The 24,462-nt window shown below is 37.2% G+C and overlaps 1 protein-coding gene across 1 annotated transcript in view; it reads left to right on the forward strand.

Moving 5' to 3' along the window:
* Window positions 1-13,877, forward strand: part of LOC121380662 — a 19,762-nt gene extending 5,885 nt beyond the window's left edge. Inside the window, exons 2-4 of the mRNA XM_041509594.1 lie at window positions 1,000-1,042; window positions 2,358-2,498; window positions 13,634-13,877. Coding sequence (XP_041365528.1) covers window positions 1,000-1,042; window positions 2,358-2,498; window positions 13,634-13,671 — 222 coding nt within the window. The 3' untranslated portion in view covers window positions 13,672-13,877. The remainder of the gene's footprint in view (window positions 1-999; window positions 1,043-2,357; window positions 2,499-13,633) is intronic.
* The last annotated feature ends 10,585 nt before the right edge of the window (window positions 13,878-24,462 follow it).

The raw sequence follows: 24,462 nt of genomic DNA on the forward strand, positions 1-24,462 counted from the left end.
TGTGTTTTGTTGTGTTTCTAGTGAGCTAAACGTGCTATAATAATATATACTTATATAAGATCGTATCTCTGATCATACCTAGAGACGAGCCATACTAGGGTTTAACAGCCTGTTACAGAGAGATCTAATAGATACACAGTTAGGAGAGATATTTTCATAATCGTGTTCTATTCAGTTACGGGAATTATAGAATCCCCGTGACAACTACCTTCTGACGTGATATAGATCAACTCATTAATACGTAACCAGCAGATTCTCCACGTGTTGTCGTCGGGGACTTATTTACCGAGAAGGCGTTCGCCTGAGGTGTAAAGGGTCGTAGGATCGATCGATCGCTTTCGATGAAACCACTGGATCTTTCCCGTCCTAACCAGAGTCTTATGACTGGTATACTATATTAAAAGCCGTGGTATGTGCTGTCCAGTGTGTGTGGGAAAATGCATATGAAACAACCCTTGCAGGCACGTAGGAACGATATCTGGAGTGGGGGCACAATTTCTAGTGGGGGGGTGGAGTCACGGCTTCTAATGGGGTGGGGGCACAAGCCATAGTTTTATGTTTATACAGAGTAGAACAAAAAAACATACATTTTTGTCCTCGAGGGTGGGTGGGAGGGGAGGCATTATCTAGTCCTTCATTCATAATTCGGAGCCTATTTTCCAGCTCAATGCATCCATCACTATATAAGAAACGTGAATTAATAACGTACGTTATACTAAGTTTTCCCAAATATTTAATAATTTGAATAAAATTATTTACATTATTTACAAGATTAATAACAGCAAATTGAAACTTCAAGTAGAAAATGAAATGTGAACATCTAGTGATTTAGGAGGAATTATGTTGAAAGTTACTTATTTACTCTCTCTTTTTTTTTTTTTCTTTTTTTTTGTGTTGTAATCTCCAGATGTCGTTAACCTCAATGTTATATTTTTCGTTTTCATCTTAGAATAGATCAGATCCAATTAAAATAGCTGTGCATTTTTTTTTTCGTTCCAGAGTAACCACGATTTACACCGGCTAAAACGACATCTTATAAAAGGTGAGCAATGGTAATAGATAACACAGGAACACGGTTGTTGTTTCAGCTGAACCAATCACAGAACCACGTATAAACTGTTTACTCATCCACTATCGTCATATATTTATGGATGGTGGCGGAGGAGGGTAAGCACGAAATGCCTTTTTTCATATTTAAAAAAATGCATGTACTTCTGAGAAGTGACTGTTATTGACAGAGTTCTAGTCTATTTTTAAGGGCATTTCTCCGATTCAACACCACAGACTCTTGTTTCCCTGTATTGTAACTTTATTCAAATGTTTTACAGGTTTGTAGATTAACCAAATTCAATGTCCATGTTTGTGTGTTGGAACTAGTCTGCGACGTCAAGTTTCTTTCAGCTAAGTCAGAGAGAGAGAGAGAGAGAGAGAGAGAGAGAGAGAGAGAGAGAGAGAGAGAGAGAGAGAGAGAGAGAGAGAGAGAGAGAGAGAGAGAGAGAGAGAGATAATCAGACGGCATACTCCAATGTTGTGTAGCTATATACAGGTAGACTGATAATCCGACAACACACCATAATATTATGTATGTATTTTGGTTTGGGTTTGATGATCTGACAACATACTCCAATGTTATGTAGCTATATACAGGTAGTTTGGTTTGGGTTTGATAATCCCACAGCGTAGTCCATTGTTCTGTAGCTATATACAGGTAGTTTTTTTTTGCGTTTTATGGTCTGACAACACACGCCAATGTTATGTAGCTATATACAGGTACATGTTGTTTGATGATCTGACAGCATACTCCAATGTCTTATATGTACATAGAGGTAGCTTTGTTTGAGTCTGAGGGTCTGACAGCATACTCCAATGTTCTGTAGCTATATTCAGATAGTTTTGTTTGAGTTTAATGATCCGATAGCATACTCAAGTGTTTTATAGGTATATACATGTAGTTTTGTTTGAGTTTAATGTTCTGACAACATACTCCCGTGTCCTGTAGCAACATACAGGTAGTTTTGTTTTGTGATTGATGATCTGACAACACACTCCAAGGTTGTGTAGATATATACAAGTAGTTTGGTTTGAGTTTGATGATCTGACAGCATACTCCAATGTTGTGTAGCTATATACAGATAGTTTTGTTTGAGTATGATGATCTGACAGCATATTCCAATGCTGTGTAGCTATATACAGGTAGTTTGATGATCTGACAGCATACTCCAATGATGTGTAGCTATACACAGGTAGTTTGATGATCTGACAGCATACTCCAATGTTGTGTAGCTATATACAGGTAGTTTGATGATCTGACAGCATACTCCAATGGTGTGTAGCTAGGTAGTTTTGTTGTTCTGCAGGCTTGTACCTGAAGCGATCAGTGGCGGACAACAGGGTCGAGTCGTACTCCCCCCACGAACCCTTTGAACCCTCTCTCAGTGAAGACGACGTCCTCGGCGAGCAGCTCATGGAAGAGTTTCTTACTTTTCTCACCCTCAAAGGTACTTTGTTGTTGTTGGTTATACTTATTGTCGTGTTTACATCCAATTAAGGTTCAATCACACTATCCTGGGCACATATCTGTACTGACTGTCCAGACCCCCCGTTCCACAAAGCGATCTTAACGCTAAGATCATTTTAAGTGCATAATAAGGTCCTGTACTTAAGGTGATCTTAGCGCTATAATCGCTTCGTGGAACAGGGTTCTGGGTAACGGATTTGTGGTTGGTTGTTTGTGATTAGTGAGAAAGAAATTGGTGTGGTGGTCTTATACCTAACCATTGAGTTATTAACTCGTTCTAAATGAGAGCCGGTGCTGGGATGCGATCCAAGTACCTACCAGTCTTATGTCTGATGGCTTAACCACCATACCACCGAGGCCTTGTGTCAAGGTCCTGCAATGGTCATACGTCAGAATAATTGTAATTATGACTACGAGTGCCGTTTAGTTTCGGCCTGAAGTTGAAACAGGGGAGTGAGAGCATCAGATATATGTTTTACATTTCACGTTTTACATTACCACTGTGTTTGTGTATTGTGCGTGTCATTGTATCTTAATAAATATGTATGTATGCTAACACATGTATATAAGTAAGTGCTAGAAGGCCATTTGGCCTAATGCAATAAATTATCTATCGATATTGTACGACGCCACACAAAGAAGTTGAAGAGTAAGCTTCACAAGCTCTGCAATAACAGACGTGATGGCATCGAGTTCATTCCAGAAGTGCTGGAGGATATTGGCCATTGCGTAGGTGGAAGTAAACTGCTTTCTACAACCACTCTGACATAAGTTATTTTACACAATTTACTTCTCTTTGTGAATACAAAATAGTATATGCGATCTTACACTTTTCACATTTAGAACTATTTTACCTTATTTACTAGACTACTTATTTCCTTGTGAGTGGGCTTGTATATATTAGTGGGATTATGTTCGAATCGAATTGTCATCTGTATGGGGTTACGTTCCTTTTGCCCAGTTGTTATGTCCCTTTTTCATTGGGGTTATGTGTCTTTTTCAGTGGGGTTCAGGTCAGGTCAGATCCGGTCAGGTGAGGTCATAGGTATTAACACGCCTGTCATAGTCGCAGGTGTTGACTTTCGCTGGCTTTTCCGTCCAGGACAGTAAAGAGTTTAGGGTGGGTGGTAGAGGGGGTCGTCCGCGTGGGGTTTTGTCCATTTACCGTATTAGACACTGCCAAACAGGTAGAGCCGGTACTAGTACCAAAAACCGATCGAAACGCGATGTTATGTGTACATTGTAATGATTTAATGTAATGCTGTAACTACAAATGATTTTCAAAGCGTGATGACGTCAAGATGTCTAACAATACGTAGGCTGTCGTTGCTTCAATGGGAAGCCACCGTGCCTGAATAGCGGGACCAAGACGTCAAGTGATTAAACTTGTCAAGGAGCCGTGCCTCCAGCAGAGAGTTCTAGTGCTGAAATGTCACGTCTGCGCGTGAAACCAGACACAGACCGCCCCAGTTATTGAAACACGTTAATCAAATACCCCTGTTATACCGACCTTCGAATGTCCAACACTATGAGAAAAGTTCCAAATTTAAACCGTCGTCTGCTCTGTTTTTTCCTTTCGCATTTCCGGTTTATTGACTGGTACCGTTTTGTTCTCCGGGAACACCGTCGCGACTACGCATCCCCCTCTGCCCCTCATCACGACGCATTATTCCTCCCCTTTCTTCTGTCCTTCCTGCCTTTAACGAACTGAGCCTGAAGAGTGAGGAGGATCTGAAAACGTTAAACAATTCCTGCACATTAAAAGATTACCCACTCACCTCGTCTGATTGAAAAGCGACGTTTATTGGTCTTCATAATGATGTCTCGCTTCATACCATTGTATTTGAAATGAAATGTTCACGACCAAGAATAACGTAACAGCAAGTTGTCCGTACTACGGTTAACTCAATGAAATATATTTAAATTTAAATTGGTAATGTTTTCGTGGTATTGTTTTTAAACAAAATGTAGACAGTTAAAAATATATGTCTGTCCCTAATTATTTCTTTAAGAGTAACAGTATTAGTTGTTGTTATTTAAATTCTGTCAATAGCCTGCGTATAGAGATGTCTAGATAATTATAGGTTTTAAATGTATTTACCAATCCTGTTGCTGGTATAAAATACAGAATAAATAGTGCTTAAAGTACCAATTATCTGTAAATGTGGTGGTAAATAGTACTTATATCTACGCATTTACAAACATACATACATACATACATACATACATACATACATACATACATACATACACACATACATACATACACACATGCGTAGTTACATACATACATAGACACATGCATACATACATACACATATACATACACATGTATGCATGCATACACACATACATACTTACATACATACATACATACATACATGTATGCGAGCGAGTCCCAGTAACGGCATGGGACAATTTGTGAATGAATGAATGAATGAATGTTTAACGACACCCAGCACGAAAAATACATCGGCTATTGGGTGTCAAACTATGGTAATGCAAATAAATAAGGTGATGATCAACATCAATATAAAAATTCAAGATTTAAATAAAAACAGTGTAAAGAACTGTGCAAAAATACAAATATCACAGATAGATACTGAATTTTACTTAAAATTTCAATTTGTGCTGTATTGGCCATTCTCAAAGAGAACGTTACACCCCTGCACCATGTTGAGGTGGGACAATTTGTGATGCCAGAAAGGATTTAATTATCCCCTGCGCCAGTGCGTTAATATCTATGTATGTAACAGTCAACCTAGACATACAGACAACATATAGATATTCATACATCAATACATACTAGCCAGTGCCAGGTCTGCCCACTGTTTCATGCACGTAAACGGGATCGACCGCGTAGCATGTAGGCCCCATTCATGTGGTTGAGTTAAAGAACGTCCTTTATAAGAATAAATCGATAGCTCAGAACGTATCGTGGCAAGTCTGCAAGTTGCGGGCGATTCGGTGCCACATGTTCGAGCCTCAGCAATGGCATGGGACACTTTGTGAACCCAGAATGGATTTATTATCCCCTGCGCCAGTGCGTTAATATCTCTATGTATGTAATAGTCAAATACGACATACATACACTTTATAGATATTCATACATACATACATACATACATACATACATACACTCATGTCACATTAGTCTCAAAATCTGCACATGCTAATTACGTTATATTACGTCTTGAAACAAACAAATAATGTTAATTTAATGCATAAAACAATTGTTAAAACAACACATCTTGATTGTGAATTTATGTATAAAACTGATAGTTTATAATCACACAAGAACAACAACAAGAGTGTACCTTACATTCATTTAATCTTTGGAATAAAAAGGGTGCAGTTGTGGTTGCTGTAGAGTGTTACACAGGGATACATGTACAAGTCACCCAATGCTTGAATATAAATGTAAATAGGAGAACTATAGACATCATATGATAATTAACTACAGTTAAACATGGGTATGAATATGAATAAAATACATGACTGCAAGATCAGTTGCTAGGGCGACCTCAGCTGACCAGTGTATTTAATGAACTGTAAGATCAGTCACGTGAGTGACCTCAGCTGACCAGTGTATTTATTGAACTCTAAGATCAGCCACGTGAGTGACCTCAGCCGACAGTGTATTTAATGAACTGTAAGATCAGCCACGTGAGTGACCTCAGCCGACAGTGTATTAACTGAAATGGCAAGATCAGTCAAGTGACCTCAGCCGACAATGTGTTTTGTTAACTGCAAGATCAGTCCCATAAGTGGCCTCAGCCCACTGTATTAATTAACTGCAAGATCGAATGCTAGGACAACTTTAGCCGACAGTGTGTTTTAATGAACTGCAAGAGACGTTGCTATGGCAATCTCAGCCGACAGTGTATTTAACTGATAACTGATCCACATTACTTTTCCCAATACATATATACATATTATGCATAAATGACTAAAAAACATTTAATCAATATGTGTGCACACAATAACAAGATCTAAACCTAACCAAACAACCAATGTGGGGATGGTGGTGGTGGTCAAAAACTTGGAAATACTCCTGCACAATGGACAACCCTCACAGCAAACTTGCCTTCTGTGAAATACTCCCGATGGAATTTTGCTCCTGATTGGTTACGATTGTAAACAATCATGTAAACACATGTATTTATATCTGTATGTTAGATCGTTTTTAAGTGGCGGGAGGTCTTATTCCTGTGTATTATAAACCTAATTTGAAGTAAACTTCAAATAATAAATAACAATTTGATGTATCACCTGTTAACACGTGTCTGTCACCATTGTAATGAGCAACCTTATATATTAAGATTCAGTACAAACCTTATTGTAATTTATGAATCTATAAATGAAATAAATGTTTTATTTTGTCTGTTAACGTAAACGTCCAAGCATAGTAACTTTGAATTTCCCTCCGAGTGACACAACACAACCAATATGGCTGCTCAGATTATTAAAGCTTACAGTATGGCCCATTTTAGCTATAGTCCGTTTCATAATTATCATTGCTAACGAACACTATTTGTGCTCATTTATACAGTTAAAACAGACAACTTTTTGTTGAATAATAACCATATATTTTGACATTGGCTTTTTTATATTGTCATTTGCTGTTATCCAAACAAGGAGCATGGAACACCATTTATATTTATCTTATTTGCATAATCTAAATTAACCTAAAACAAACTATCATAGGAAGTGTTTGTTGTCTAGAATTTACCTGTTTGTTGTTTCTGTGAACAGTAGCAACAGAAGTGGTCGTTTTAATATTTTCTGAGCAGACTTATGTGCCGTCATACAGACCAGTAAATAAAAGGGGGGGCCTCTAAAAAGCGCTCATTACTTGACTTAATATATATATATATATTTTAATTAATATATATATATATATATATATATATATATATATATATATGTATGTATGTATGTATGTATGTATGTATGTATGTATGTATGAATGTGTGTGTTTGTGTGTATATATATAAATTTATATATGTATGTATATATATATATATATATGTATATGTATCTGTGTGTGTGTGTGTATATATATATATATACATATATATATATATATTAGTGTTTTCCCTAGCTTGCCTCAATAGTCTAGCACCATCTTGCCTTAATCAGTGTCATGCTGCCCTGAGATTAAACAAGCCTTTTTCACTAATTAATTCTAATATTGCCTTCATAAACCACCCCAAAATGTATAATTAATTAATAAAATATGCCTTTTATATACTTTGCCATTCATTTATTAAAGCAAACACATAAATTACTTTAATGTTTATTTTAATTAATTTGGGTGTATTTTTAATGAAAAACAAGTGCCCCGAAAATGGTGAAAATGCCCCAAAAGTGTTTGGTCTACCATGCCTTGCCTAATTTCTAGGGAAATCACTATATATATATATGTATGTATATATATATATATATATATATATATATATATATATATATAATTGTTACTTTTCAGTAGCAGCGCGTTTATTGTTCCTTTGTACTGTGGCGGTGAAACAAATATTTTTAAAGAAATATTTTAACTTTAAAATATAACACAAATGCTTAGGTGCGCAGACTTAAGTGCCACCAATATACACACATACATACATACATACATACATACATACATACATACATACATACATACATACATACATACATACATAAAAAATTTGAAACAAATTAAAATTTCTGAAGGAAAACAAAAATTCAAAATAGACCACGTGGTTTGTAGGCCCCCACATGTATCGTCGATTAACTTAACATTCGTTTTGAGAATGTTTCGGTAGCCGAACAATTAACGTGGTGGTCTAGGAACTGCAGTTGATCGTTGTTCGGGGCGTAGGCGATAATACATCCTTCGTATGGGGTGCGATGGGTAGCAGGATCGAGCGCCCGCCATGAATTCTGTTTGATCAGAGTCTCGTTCATTGTCCCACGACTGGTACATCAAAAGACTGTGTCTGTGGGAAAGCGCATATAATGATATATTGTTGGTTTTCCAGTAAGAGAGTAATATGTGGAGGCAGCAGGTTTCCTTCCTATCTACCAAGGTCCTCTCTCTCTCTCTCTCTCTCTCTCTCTCTCTCTCTCTCTCTCTCTCTCTCTCTCTCTCTCTCTCTCTCTCTCTCTCTCTCTCTCTCTCTCGCTCAATATAGCGAGACCATTTTCTTCTGAAATATATAAACTACTATGAACTGTGAATATTATCAATTTGTAAAACAAAACAAATGTAGATATGGTCACTAGCACAATCGACAACTGACGGTAGCCACAAAAGTAATCTGTATACCCTATAGCCAACTTCCGAAGGTCACAAGTAGATCGACACCAGCCTAAATAGTTCAACATGGCCTCCGAAATAGGTCAAGACTGGGCAGGTTAACTCAATACTATCAGGCCTCAGACCACAATTAATTTCGCTATATGTTTCTATATAGCCTTAGTGGCTATAACATTTTTATTAATATCAGCAGGCCCGTGAAGTTTTGTATGTACCTTTGCCTGCATGGGGGACACATACCCTGAAAAGAACAACCCCTGTTGTCCAGCTCTTTCTCCCAGCATATTGGTTTAAACAGACACACCCTCTAAACCAATCCGCAGTACACCCATTTTACATAAAAAGCACTACTTTTGCATGGGCCGGAATTACCACAAACAAGTCTTCAATGTCAACAAGTTACACATGTTTACAAACTACATGCTATCCCCTGTCACTTCAATCAAACAGTTGCCACTTCCTAGCTGTCTGCCATGAAATAATCACAGTCAAACAGCAGACTACTTGCACGGTCAAATTTCCGGATTTTGGACAACCAAATGGGAAGATAACTGTAATCTGAGGCCTATCAGTCCATTTTTCCCCCTGAAAACTGGCCCACACTAATGCATTCCAATGATATACATATTAAAGCAATGCTCAGTAAGTATCGGGATGTCACCTTTAAACTGAGAGTATATAGAGGCTGTGTTAAAACACCTACCATAGTGCCTCGCCATGGCCAATTTTGGCAATGGAAACTTGAGGGACACCAACTTCAAAATGTAATAACTTTATCAAATTTTGGAATTTCTTCATACAATGAGCAGCTATTTTTTCTTCTACATATGTTCTATCTGCACAGTGTTGTCTTGGAAAGATTTTGAAATATTTAAAGGAAAAAAAATCAATCATTAGATTTTACTTCATTTTTAATTAAATATTAAACTTAAATTTAAATTTTTGAAAAAAATTAAAATCTAAAACTGTAAAATTGTGCATTTTAGATATGATAAGTGGAGGCTTATTAAAGATATGGTGACTGAATTCATGGTACATTATTCGAAATGTGTCAGAGGGATGGTGAAAGTCACAAAATTGGGGCCATTTGCAACAAATGTTTACACACTAATTTCAGGGAAAATTAGACATGATAGGCCTCAGATTCAATTTTGACCTGCTGTATTTACTTAATCTACTTCATTTACTGTATTAGACATGTAGCCACTTTGTAAAAGGCAAAACAGTCCATATAAATGCATATTAATATGAATATGCTCTACAGATATTACTTAGGTATACACCATAATATGTTTTTTGTTGACGACAACTTTGAAAATAAAGATTTTGTCACAAAATGCTGATATAAATCCTACCAAGAGGTACTTGCACCATATTTTTCAGTTTCCAGTGATAACTGTTAACAAGTGTAGTCATGTGCCAGTGTCTTGGATACCTCAGTGTAGTATTTCTTGATTGGAAGGATGTTTGTAGTAATGATCACTGAATATGCATTATGGATTATTCTGCCATATGTATTACAAGCCAAATGTTAACCTTTTTGGCACATTTTCTGCAATAAACTTGACAAGTATACCAGCATCTGATTACTGAACACAATAAATACATTCAGACAGCATAGAATATTAGCCTATATAATTTTCTAAGGATAAAAGACCATTTTTGAAAAAATGACTGAAGTGTGTAATTTACATAAATGTAGGTGAAATGTATTATTAGAGTACTTAATCTTGTTAAAAACTGTATACTATTTATTTAAAGTGTTTAATTACATTTAGTAGTGATATATTCATTATATTTAGATATTCTGTCCAATTGCAATAATTGAGAAACTCATTAAAATTCAACATGTAAAAAACAATTAAAATCTCAATATTGACTAACAAAATCCAACTTTTGCTCTTTTTTACCAAATTATTAGCTCAAAACTGTTAAAAAAAATATTGCAACAACCTGTAGTAACATCAGAGGTCATTTTATGCTATTTTGGAGGATATTGAAATTTAAAAATTAAAAATTTTAATTTTTAATAAATTAAAAAAAAAGTGTTTTAATTTAATAAAATACTGAGAAAATAAATAAATGAGTTTTCATATTCCTTGTGGTATTCACAATCAGTCTGTGTAATTTCACCTCTCTGGTTATAATACTTTCATCAGAATCAAGCATTTAACTGGTGTAATGTGTGAACTATATCAGGCCTCAGACCACAATTAATTTCTCTATATGTTTCTATGTAGCCTTAGTGGCTATAACATTTTTATTAATATCAGCAGGCCCGTGAAGTTTTGTATGTACCTTTGCCTGCATGGGGGACACATACCCTGAAAAGGACAACCCCTGTTGGCCAGCTCTTTCTCCCAGCATATTGGTTTAAACAGACACACCCTCTAAACCAAGCCGCAGTACACCCATTTTACACAAAAAGCACTACTTTTGCATGGGCCGGAATTACCACAAACAAGTCTTCAATGTCAACAAGTTACACATGTTTACAAACTACATGATATCCCCTGTCACTTCAGTCAAACAGTTGCCACTTCATAGCTGTCTGCCATGAAATAATCACAGTCAAACAGCAGACTACTTACGCGGTCAAATTTCCGGATTTTGGACAACAAAATGGGAAGATAACTGTAATCTGAGGCCCTATAGTTCAAAATGTAACGTCATCGTGGTCGTCTAAAAATAAGTAGCTCGAAGATCAAAGCCAATGAGTACACTCCGTGTTCAGTCATCACCACACTACACAATCATCACAGGAAACTCGATCAGAAATATGCCAGAAGGCTTGCATTCGGAATGCTGGAAACGAATGGCGTCGAATATTAAAGTCTGACCAAGTTCTAGCCCGAGTGTTCTATTGTTCGACAGCTAGACGGACTTTTGAACGGAACTAATCGCTTTCTCAGCCAAAGATAACTCTACAGCGAAAACGCGGAAGAGTTATCTTTGTCTGAGAGAGCGATCATAACCGTCCAAATGTCCGTCTGGCTCTCGAATGGAAGAATACTCGGGATAACCAAGACCCACTGGAGTGGAAATACGACTCAATCCGTGACTGCCTGTCAAACAAAGGAAACCTAAAGCTTGATCTTAGGTCACATAGCGCAGGTTAAACAATCAACCAGTTAGTGAATTAAAGGCGAAATTTAGTGTGTAGATACTTTGGATATAGGCACGCTAATAAAGTTAAAAGTAAAGGTCAGTGATGAATCGTATGTAGTAGATATAGCCTCCAAATGTTTACCATAAAGGTTTTTGAATGGCCTCAGAAGTCCCTGTACATCATAACCCTGATGGAACAACTTTTGAAATCTGCATACAATCAGCATGCCCTAAGATATTTTAGAAGTTGTGCTATGTTAGACTCCAAAAGCTGAAAGCAGAAGGTCTCTTGCACGACATAAATGAAAAATGAACTATTGCAAAACTGAAGTCCTCCCATTTATCATACAGCTTAGTTTGTAAGCCAGTGTCGCGTTGAATCTCTATGCCTAGGTCGAGGTATGAAAGCGATTTAATACCTTTTATTTCTAACTTGTTGGGGTAAATCAATAAAAGGTAATCTGTTAACCTGCTATTATTGAATGATATAAGATCATCAATATATCATAAAATAAAAACGTTTTAGACAGATTCCTTTGTCGATTTAACCAGATTAGTGAGAAATTCTGATTTGTGTGCCTAGAGAAACAAATCGGCAGGTAGTGGAGGACAGTGGTAGCCATGTGGATTCATATTTCCTTTCTATATGTCCTTTCTCCTCATTTGACATATTTGTTGTCAGTGAGGAAGTCTAACATTTCACATATATTTGCCTCAGGATACTTTAGCCTGGATTTACCCTTGGTGTTTATGAATTGTCTAGATCCGTAGAAGATAGTTGTGTATTTATATCTTCATTCATCGTTTTATGTTTGGGTTTTTTGTTGGAGGGGAGGGGGGGGGGTTGTTTCGTTGGGTTTTGTGTGGGTGGGTGGGTGTGTTTTGTAGCAATGCATGTTTTAAAAATAATTATTGAATTAAATTTATTATTAATTGTATAAAAGAGGTAAAAGTCATCTAAACAAAACAACAAACTTGATCTGTTTAATGTAATTTAACTAATTTTAGAATTTTTAAGCTTTCATTGGAATAAACATCCATAAGTGCAACTATAAACCAGGCATCACTGACCTAGGACATAGTCGCCATCGGAAAAAGTAACATGGGGCGAGAAACAAATTACGCTCAATGTTAAAGGGAAACAACTCATGTTACTATCATCCAGTACCAGAGTGGTTGCTTCCCATACTGATCTGTGTATTGACAAATACAGCTTGTTCTTTTAATCATTATACACTTTGCATTAAGCGATGAAAGGTTTTATTTAAATATGTCACATGTACTTATAAAGCACGTGCTTAAAACGCCTTGTAGGCGTTTATTAACTGTTAAGTCTGCATTTGTGTTGTTTTCTTTAAAATACTATTTTAAATACGTGCATAAATATTCATAGAGAATTTCGTTCATATTATGGACAAATAATAATTTCTTAAAGCCCGTACCATATATTTAATGCAATAGCTCGAGGGGAAAACTCTGAATAAATCAGGAACAATATGAACACAAAAGAAAATCTAAAGTGCATGAATCATTGAGAAAGCAAATCATTTCAGTTAAAGTTTGAGTAATGTTGTCTGGACTAATAAAGGAAGCAATTCTTTTTACTCTCCATCATCCATCAATGGTTTATTTTTAATGTTTGTTTTAGATTTTTTTTTTCTGTGTTTAATAATACATGTATATATATATTTTTTAATTGTTTTGTTTAGATTCGGGATTCCTCGATATGTGCTTTCAGAAGAAATAGGATTCATCTGCCTGCTACTGTGGAGTTTCCAGGTCCAATACATTTATAACAACTGTCACCACAGCCACGCCACACGAACAAGACGAGTCGATGTTTAGCACGTCAACTCGGCAATTCCAATCAGACGACATACCTGTTTTCATATGTACAAACATTGCATTTGATTTTGAAAATATAATAAATATATTTTTTGATCTTGGAAAGCCTACAATGTCACAGTTCAAAAGTTACACGTTGCTCGCAAAATAATTACTTTTTTTATTTTATCTTCACCAGCATTTAACTGACTTGTAAAATATTTGTATTTTTAAAATGTAGCAGAGACCATGTTCATAGACTTTTCCATGTTGACCAATCCAAATATTTCTTATATACCATTTGACAAATAACAACTATTGGTTAACCCAAGAAAGAAACTCAATGATTAATCAACCGTGGTAATGGATGTACAAGTATTCATAGATATCTGTCGAAATCGAGTACTTTGTAAAGTTATAGATATAAAGTGGTATTATAACCAAACGATGAGCGTGTACGTACGTCCCCCCCCCCCCCCCCCCCCTTAACAAAACGTCATATTGTTTGGAATCAGTCAACAACATATCATTCTGTATCATTTGATTGGTTGTATATGTACGCAGACTGAAGATAAAGGTGCGGCCGAATGGTACTACATTGATCTAATTAAAATTATATTTCTATTAATATGGTGGAAATATATTTTTGAAAATAGTTTTCAACATTTAGGTTAACCACTATTCTAGAGTTAATATAAAAAAAAAAAACAATAATTCCCAAATAACGACGTTTCAGATATTTATCCAATCGTTTTGAAAAAGATATTTGAAATTACAGATTGGGGTGGGTTTCAAACCCAAAGAATATATGTTTTGCATAGTGTTTTAACAAAACAAACAACAACAACCCACATTGATTAAAATACAGGCATTTAGCAACCTAAACAACAACCTACATTGACTAAAATATTTGAGAATCAGGGCTTCAACAAAACAAACAATAATATTAGTATATTCATTTACAAGCATTCAACAAACAACAACAAACCATACTAAAATATTTATATGCAATGTTTCAACCAAACAAACAAAAAGCCACATTCGCTCAAATATTTCAGATAAACAAACAACAACCCATACTAATGTATTCAGTAGAATATTTTAACAAAACAAACAGCAGGCCATACTAACATATTTCAGATACGGTCTACATATTTCAAATGACAAAGTATGCAAAAACCAGACTAATACTAACAGGTACAGAGTTTCAACACATCATGTTATGTTTCACAAACACGATTTCGGCAAAACAAACAATTACATTAATATATTCACCGTCAAATTTCAACAAAACAAACAACAAATCATACTAACATTTACATATAAGATTTCAACAAAACTAATAACAACCCATATTTGACACATTTAAAATAAACGTTTTCATCTAAACGAACAACAATCCACATTGTCTAGCATATTTTTATAGTTTCAACAAAAGGAACACCAATCCATATAGACATACAGGGTTTCAACAAAACAAACATTAATCCATACTGAATAGCATATTCACATACAGTTTCAGCAAAACGAACACCAGTCCATACTAAGATATTCACATACAGGGTTTCAACCAAATGAACACCAATCCATATTGACTAACATATTTACATACAGTTTCAACAAAACGAACACCAATCCATATTGACTAACATATTTACATACAGTTTCAACAAAACGAACACCAATCCATATTGACTAACATATTTACATACAGTTTCAACAAAACGAACATCAATCCATAATGACTAACATATTTACATACAGTTTCAACAAAACGAACACCAATCCGTATTGACTAACATATTTACATACAGTTTCAACAAAACGAACACCAATCCGTATTGACTAACATATTTACATACAGTTTCAACAAAACGAACACCAATCCATATTGACTAACATATTTACATACAGTTTCAACAAAACGAACACCAATCCATAATGACTAACATATTTACATACAGTTTCAACAAAACGAACACCAGTCCGTATTGACTAACATATTTACATACAGTTTCAACAAAACGAACACCAGTCCGTATTGACTAACATATTTACATACAGTTTCAACAAAACGAACACTAATCCGTACTGACTAACATATGTACACCAATCCATACTGAGACATTCACATACTACTCAAGCCATTCTGGTTAAATTATTTCATATCCAAAGACATCAGCAAAACAAACATTAATGCATACTGAATAGCATATTCACATACAGTTTCAGCAAAACGAACACCAATCCATACTAAGATATTCACATACAGGGTTTTAACCAAATGAACACCAATCCATATTGACTAACATATTTACATACAGTTTCAACAAAACGAACACCAATCCATACTGACTAACATAAGTACACCAATCCATACTGAGATATTCACATACAGGGTTTCAACAAACTAATCAAGCCATTCTGGTTAAATTATTTCATATCCACAGACATCAGACAAAACAAAACAAAAACCGATATTGCTCAAAACACTATTTTGCACTGAGGGTTTCTTAACTGTCTGTCGTATGATGTACGTGTTGTGTATGTGAAATAAAAGTTGAAATAAAATAGTCGATTTATAGTTTTTATTTGTTTATTTCATTTATATACCGACACGGTCAAAGGGAGTAGCTATTTCCTGAGATAAGGGCATCTGCATCTGCTTATAAAATTAGTACTTTAAAGGGACATTCCTAAGTTTGCTGCACTGTAAGATGTTTCCGACTAATAAAATATTTCTACGTTTAAACTTACATATTAAATATAGTTTCTGAGTTATAATAACTCTGTTTGTATATTCAATGTGTTTCTGGTCGTATTAATATTTGTAAGAAGCCCAAACTGGATTTTCTCTTCAAATAATTTCGTACGTACGAAAAAAATAATAATTTGGAAATAAAATGAAATTTAACCTAGTACAAATACTAGAAAGATCAGAAACACGTTTAATATACAGTCACAAATATTTTATGCAGAAAAATATATTTGATATGTGTCATGGGGATTCTATAATACCCGTAACTGAATAAAACACGATTATCCAAATATCTCTCCTAACTGTATATCTATTAGATCTCTCTGTATCGGGCAGTTATACCCGAGTGGCTCGGCTCTAGGTATGATCAGAGATACGATCTTATATAAAGTATATGTAATATAGCACGTTTAGTTCACTAGAAAACACAACAAAACACAATACACCTTGGAATCTGTATTAACCTTAAGCTGACAAATATATTTGCCGCAGTTAATGGTTTACAACAACAATAATAATAACAACTCAGAACTAATCACTTAATTAGTTAATCACTAGGTGTCTAGTTTACACAATATTCTAATCACTTCACCGTGATACAACACAAACACGTGTGATAATTGAGAAACGCTTCCAGGGGAACTTAATTAATAAAGGAATTACAACTCTATTCCTAACTGGTTAATTTTTAATTAACCCTTAACTACTCATTCAGTAACCTTGTAATACAGACTTAATACTTGTACCTATCACAATAAAGACAATAACCTACAGTTTACCTAGGTCCTCTAGGATGACTGGCTAAGCTTTAATAATTTTAAAACAGTGAAGCCTACAATTTACTTCGTCAGTTTACCGGAAACACTGTCTAAATGATATTGGTATAATACAGTTGTCACGGGGATCCTATAATACCCGTAACTGAATGAAACACGATTATCCAAATATCTCACCTAACTGTATATCTATTAGATCTCTCTGTAACGGGCGGTTATACCCTAGTGGCTCGTCTCTAGGTATGATCAGAGATACGATCTTATATAAAGTATGTATAATATAGCACGTTTAGTTCACTAGAAAATACAACAAAAACACAATACACTTTGGAATCTGTATTAACCTACGCTGACAAATGTACTGCCGCAGTAGTTAATTAACAACAACAAATAATAACAACCCAAAACTGATCACTTAATTAGTTAATCTCTAGGTGTCTAGTTTACACAATATGCTAATCACTTCACCGTGACACAACACCCACACGTGTGATAATTGAGAAACGCTTCCAGGGGAACTTAATTAATAGAGGAATTACAACACTATTCCTAACTGGTTAATTTTTAATTAACCCTTACTACTCATTCAGTAACGTGTGATAATTGAGAAACGCTGCCAGGGGAACTTAATTAATAAAGGAATTACAACTCTATTCCTAACTGGTTAATTTTTAATTAACCCTTAACTACTCATTCAGTAACCTTGTAACACCGAATTAATACTGGTACCTATCACAATAAAGACAATAACCTACAGTTTACCTAGGTCCGCTAGGATGACTGGCTAAGCTTTAATAATTATTTAGACAGTGAGCCTACAGTTTACTGCGTCAGATGACCGGCAGCACCGTCTAAATAATATTGGTATAATACAGTATTAAAACATTTAAAGTCACATCAATCACATCAAGGTTATACACAGAGCAGAAATAATATATAATTACCACGTCCGGACTGAACGTATATATTTCGTTCAGTGGACGACGTCCGTTTCCCCTGCAGCCTTCCTATGTTTCTCCCTGATAGCTCTAAAACCCTAGCTATTTATCATATCTGAATATTGCCTGGAGGTACAACGCGGTCCTCCCCCTATCAAGTGATATTTCCACAGCGACCAAGCCAGCATATTTTTCTTAGATCGCCAGACTTGCTGACGCCTAGTCCGCCAGCAATACCCCGATCGTACCGAACTAGCGGAGGTCTTACGTAACTACTGGCCACATGGCCTCCGCACGTAGCCTGGGTGTGTATTAGAAAAGAGTTCGACGACCGTCGCGCAGAGGTATTACGTAACAAAGTGCCCACCTGCGCTTGAAGTGCATATTGGAACTGCACACGGCCCTCTAAAACAATTAATATCGTCACAGGCGAAAACAAAATTAAGAGCATGTTCCGCCACAACAGTATTAAAATATTTAAAGTCACATCAATCACATCAAGGTTATACAACAGAGCAGAAATAAAATATTTACCAGTCCTTCCTATGTTTCTCCCTGATATCTCTAAAACCCTAGCTATTTATTATAAAAAATCCGAATATCGCCTGGGGGCACATCGCGGTACCGAATACCTACAAGTGATATTTCCACAGCGACCAAGACGGGAATTTTCTTTTAGATGGCCAGACTCACTGTCGCCTAGTCGCCAAATTCATCGTCGTAAAAACCGCACTCGCGGAGGTATTACGTAACAAAGTGCCCACCAGGGCTTAAGTGCATATTGGGACTGCACACGGCCCTCTAAAATAATTAATATCGCCACAGGCGAAACGAAATAAGAGCATGTCCCGTCACACACACCCACCTCAAAAAGGATATTTCCTCTACTCTAGGAATAGGGAAATATACTACATTAAAACAAAATGTGCGTTAACCGACGCATCCGGGCATTTATAACACATAGTAATAAGGTGACTACCAGTAATCACACTGAGTCTCTGAGTCCCTGGTATACAATAAAATATATAAAAACAAAACATAAATCAAGAATGTCAACACATTATCATAACGTTCAACTTCGGGACAGGGCATCAGCGATTACATTGGATGTGCCCTTGATGTGTTCAATGGTAATTGGGAATTCCTGCAGAAGAAGACTCCATCTCAAAACTCTCTGGTTGGTGGCTTTCATTCTGTGAAAGAAGGTAAGCGGATTATGATCAGTAAAGACCACCACTTGATGTACTGCCGATTTCACGTAGATCTGAAAATGCTTCAGAGCTTGTACCATGGCCAAAGCTTCCTTCTCTATAGTGGAATAGTTCACTTGGTGTTTGTCAAACGTTTTGGAGAAGAAACTTACAGGATGGTCCAGTCCATTTTCGTCTTCTTTGAACAGCACAGCTCCAGCTCCCACGTCACTGGCATCCACAGCCAGCTTGAAAGGCATTCGGTAGTCTGGTGCTGCCATCACGGGAGACGAGGAGAGCATCTGCTTGAGACAGTTGAATGACTTCTCGCATTCATCTGACCACTGGAACTTCGTTTCCTTCTTTAGCAGCGATGTGATGGGGGCAGCTACCGTCGCAAATTTAGCACAGAAACGACGATAATAACCGGCCATACCAAGGAACCGGCGAACTTCACGACGGTTGGTCGGTGCAGGGTACTGGCTGATGCTTAGTGTTGGAAAGTCCTGACAAATGGAAACATTGTCTTGTATCAACGTAGTCAACTTTGCTCGCTGGAGGCTGTCAAGGTACTGTAGATAGGAACTCAAGTCTGCTAGAATCTGGCTGTTGGTTAACTTGATCTCTGCAGTCTTGACGTCATCACAGGAAATTGAGTGACTCTCAATTTGGACAGGCAACACTGGAACTATCGGCAGTCTTTCAAAATAACCTTTTAGCAAATTGATGTGACAATACCTACTTTTCCTAACCCTATCAGGAGTGTTTATCACATACCCTGTCTCATTAACCCGTTTGTGCACAACATAGGGACCGAAATACCGGTTCTGTAATGGACCCCGTTTAATGGGAAGGTACAGCAGCACTTTATCCCCTGGTTTAAATTCCTGACTCCTAGCCATCCTATCAAACACTGATTTTATTTTGCTCTGAGCATAGCTCAGATGCTTCCTAGCTAGTTCGGTCGCCTGCCACAGCCTATCTCTAACTCTCCCTACATAAATCAGTAGGTTTTCGGCATTATCCTTGTCTAACCAACTATTTTTTACCAATTTGAGAGGGCCTCGGGCTGAATGCCCATAGACCAACTCAAATGGGGTGAATCCTAAGGATTCTTGCTTAGCATCCCGTGCTGCGAACAACACGAAAGGAATTGACTGGTCCCAGTCAGTACCATTGTCGAAACAATGGCAGAGGAGCATACTTTTCATGCTCTGGTGGAAACGTTCTATTGCGCCCTGGCTCTCAGGGTGGAATGCAGTAGAACGAATCTGTCGTATATCTAACATAGACAGTACTTGCTGGATTAAGTTGCTCATAAAGTTCGTACCCCGGTCGCTTTGAATTTCACCTGGTAAACCCGTATACGTGAAGTACTTAAGCAGCGCACTAGCTACAACAGACGCAGTAACCTTCCTTAAGGGAATCGCCTCTGGAAAACGCGTAGTTAAGCACATAATTGTTAACAAGAATTGGTTGCCTGAACGCGTTTTCGGTAATGGCCCCACGACATCTATCAACACTTTTGAAAAGGCTTCCCCAACTATGGGAACCTTCTGCAGGGGATTGGGGGGGAATTAGCTCATTTGGTTTGCCCATAACCTGACACACATGACATGACATACAATGCTTACTGACATCTGCAAACATTCCCTTCCAATAAAACTTTACTATGAGTTTTATTCCGCCCTAAGTGACCAGCAAACACGTCCTCATGTGTTAACAATAACAATGACGGTCGGTACTTAGAGGGCACCACAATTCTACATCTTGTCACACATTCTTCACTATCAGGCACAACCTTCTCCACACTCTTAATCATTAATACTCCCTTGTCCATATAATAATCTGACATCTGATCCTCCATCTCACCCTTAGTTAACAACGTAGTGCGAGCTGCCAACAAACTTGGATCAGCCCCCTGCTCTAGGATTAACTCTTTTCTATTACAAGGTAAGTCCCCTCTATCAAACACAACTGGTTCATTTCCTCTCTGCGGGAGGTCAACAGGTTCCACCACATTTAGTTCCTCAGTTGACTTATCTACCATTTTACTGATAACCTCACCCACTCCAATTTCATGGCTCACACACGTATCAGACAAATCACAAGTATCCTCTGGGTCTCGTGTTACCCTTCTGGCCATAGCCCTAGTCATTACACACGCAGGATATCTAGTCTCATCAACCTCACACTCTTCTATGGGTAAAGGACTGTCTTCAATTAACAATTGGTCACATTGCGGCTGACAACACTGACTAGTCAAATCATTACCCAACAAAACTCCTATGTTTTCAAAAGGCAAGTCCTTCACAACACCCATAATGACTGGTCCCATCACTAACTTCGAACACAAGAAAACGTTATGTAACCGGACAACCATATTTTCTCCAGTAATTGAGGTTAAAGCCAAACTACGTCCTGTATCTGAATTCTCAATACCAGCTAAACACACCGACGTGATAAGTGACTGACTACACCCTGTATCTCGATAGATTGATATTGCCTTAGGACTCAATTCTTGTTTCACATCACAAACCATACCAGTGGACACATACGGGTTTACTTTCTCTGCCATGGGACTAACCATTCATTCTCTCGCTAGCGGAGCTGACCTCACTATACCGACCACTTGCGCATTATCGCGTTTCCTTTTAAAACAGTCCCCGACAAGATGGTTATCCTTTTTACAGTAACTGCAATGTGGACGAAAAGTTCGTGCATTGGCTGATAATGCAGGTTTATCCTTACTTTGCCCACCAGGTGCATTCCTTGCCTGACTAGCTGACCAACTAGAAGACTCTCCCCGATAGTTACTTTCCCGGGAAAAACCTGTTTGAAATTTCTTCTTATCACCCTGTTGTAAACAGCTACCCTGTACTGCCTGAGCTTTGTGTATTAACACGTAATCATCTGCCACTATGCCTGCCTCCTCTATCTTTTTGACATCACGATCCTCTAAATGAATACGTAAGCTAACTGGTAATCCATTTTTAATGTCTTGTAAGATCAACAACTCCCGTAACTCGGTATATGACTCTACCTGATGAGAAACCACCCATTTATCAAACATCCCTGCCTTCTTAGCCACAAACTCACTATAAGACTGAATCTGTGTTTTTCTCAACTCGCTATACCGTAAACGATAATCCTCAGGTCGTAATTCATAAGCCCTCAACACCGCAGACTTAACTAAGTCGTACTGACTTGCTCGCTCATCACTCATTGAATTATAAGCTACGCTAGTCTTCCCCTTAAACTTAGACACGGCTAACAATGTCCACTTAGACTGCGACCAATTTAGCTGCTTAGCGGCCCGTTCAAAAAGTTCGAAGAACATATCTACTTCCTGGTCGTCAAATACAGGCACTGATCTATAAGCCTCCGACATGTTAAACCCATTTCCTGCCTCCCGTCTAACTTCTTCAGAATTCAACTTTAACTCATGTTCCACTTTTAATTTTGCTAATTGGAATTCTCTATCCCTCTCTTCTCTCTCTCTCTCTCTCTCTCTCTCTCTCTCTCTCTCTCTCTCTCTCTCTCTCTCTCTCTCTCTCTCTCTCTCTCTCTCTCTCTCTCTCTCTCTATCTAATGCATGTTCTTCTCTTTCGTACTCAAGCTTTTTAAAAGCTAATTGTTGTTCCACACTTAACTCATTTATCTCTATCTCTGGAACAATCTCACTGTCTTCCATAACAGGCCTATCACCAAAAACTTCCTGGATAATAATTGTCTTTATATCACCTAAGGTTTTAGCTGATGTTAAATCAATTTCGCGCTCACTTGCGATTTCAACTAACTCGGCCTTACGTGCTCGCTTAATCTCCACTACACTGAGCGTAGGCCTATCCAACAAATTCTTATCCATGTTTAGATATGACGCACTTATTATTAATTAATTTTTAGTGAACAACGTTGCTACTTCTAGTTAATTTGCAAAAATAATTTATAAAGCCCCTATTTACAAACAATACTTTTTAAATATGCATGTTCCGTTTCAGATCCGGGACGAGCGCCCCAATTTTCACTCCTGTCACGGGGATCCTATAATACCCGTAACTGAATAAAACACGATTATCCAAATATCTCTCCTAACTGTATATCTATTAGATCTCTCTGTATTGGGCAGTTATACCTTAAGCTGACAAATATATTTGACGCAGTTAATGGTTTAGAACAACAATAATAATAACAACCCAGAACTAATCACTTAATTAGTTAATCACTAGGTGTCTAGTTTACACAATATTCTAATCACTTCACCGTGATACAACACACACACGTGTTATAATTGAGAAACGCTGCCAGGGGAACTTAATTAATAAAGGAATTACAACTCTATTCCTAACTGGTTAATTTTTAATTAACCCTTAATTACTCATTCAGTGACCTTGTAATACAGACTTAATACTGGAACCTATCACAATAAAAACAATAACCTACAGTTTACCTAGGTCCTCTAGGATGACTGGCTAAGCTTTAATAATTTTAGAACAGTGAAGCCTACAATTTACTTCGTCAGTTTACCGGAAACACTGTCTAAATAATATTGGTATAATACAGTATTAAAATATTTAAAGTCACATCAATCACATCAAGGTTATACAACAGAGCAGAAATATATATTTACTAAGTCCAAACGGACACGTTCCCCTGGAAGCCTTCCAATATGTTTCTCCCCAATAAATCTAAAATCCTAGCTATTTATTACAATCCAAATATCGCCTGGGGGCACATCGCGGTACTCCCCGTATCATGTGAATTTTCCACAGCGAGCAAGACGACATTTTTTTTAGATGGTCAGACTAGCTGTCCCCAACCGCTAGGAAACAAGGTCGTAAAACAGAACTCGCGGAGGTATTACGTAACTACTGGCCGCATGGCCTCCACATCTGGTCTGGGTGTGTATTAGGGGGGTACGGTCGCGCGGAGGTATTACGTAACAAAGTGCCCACCTGGTCTTAAGTGCATATTGGGAACAGCTCGACCACCATCGCGCAGGGGTATTACGTAACCACGCCGCACACGGCCCTCTGAAACAATTAACATCGC

Source organism: Gigantopelta aegis, chromosome 9, assembly GCF_016097555.1.
Source record: "Gigantopelta aegis isolate Gae_Host chromosome 9, Gae_host_genome, whole genome shotgun sequence".
NCBI classification, from domain to species: Eukaryota; Metazoa; Mollusca; class Gastropoda; order Neomphalida; family Peltospiridae; genus Gigantopelta; species Gigantopelta aegis.